At 52.4% G+C, this 443-nt stretch overlaps 1 protein-coding gene across 1 annotated transcript in view; it reads right to left on the reverse strand.

Annotated features, from left to right (window-relative positions):
* Positions 1-101: 101 nt before the first annotated feature.
* The window catches only part of LOC107578029 (uncharacterized), a gene marked incomplete at both ends in the record, with an annotated part of 18,266 nt that continues 17,924 nt past the window's right edge, over positions 102-443 (reverse strand). Inside the window, one exon of the mRNA XM_016264034.1 lies at positions 102-287. Within this exon, the coding sequence (XP_016119520.1) occupies positions 102-287 (186 nt within the window). The remainder of the gene's footprint in view (positions 288-443) is intronic.

Below are 443 nucleotides of genomic sequence, written 5' to 3' on the forward strand. Positions count from 1 at the left end.
GGGACAGCGCAGCAGCTGCTCTGGATCAGGGATGTGCTGGGATCCCGCAGCACTGCTGTGCTCTCTATCTGTCCCAGCAGACTCTCTCTAGATCCACTCACGCTCTCGGGTCGAGAGCCGCAGGCTGCACTGGGTAACGGAGCGGTCAGTGGATGGCTTGTTTCTGCCACACTGCTGTTCCACTTCCCAGCATGCCCTGCGGAGTGCTCCGTCTGAAGCTGCAGGCCTGTCTGAGGCCTGGAGGACCACACTGACTCAGGGGCTTCAACTCTGTGGAACGCCGCTCCCTGCAAATCAACAATGAAAGTGTAAGAACTTATTCACTCTTTGAAACGACTTCTGCTAATGAAACCTAGAGCTACGCGTGTGGAGGAAAAATGAATCAAGTCAACTTAATTTGTATATAAATACAGGGATGAATATAAGTTTACAGGCTGGTTCTC

The sequence above is a fragment of the Sinocyclocheilus grahami genome, unplaced genomic scaffold, assembly GCF_001515645.1.
Source record: "Sinocyclocheilus grahami isolate Dianchi unplaced genomic scaffold, SAMN03320097.WGS_v1.1 scaffold8417.1, whole genome shotgun sequence".
Taxonomy (NCBI): Eukaryota; Metazoa; Chordata; class Actinopteri; order Cypriniformes; family Cyprinidae; genus Sinocyclocheilus; species Sinocyclocheilus grahami.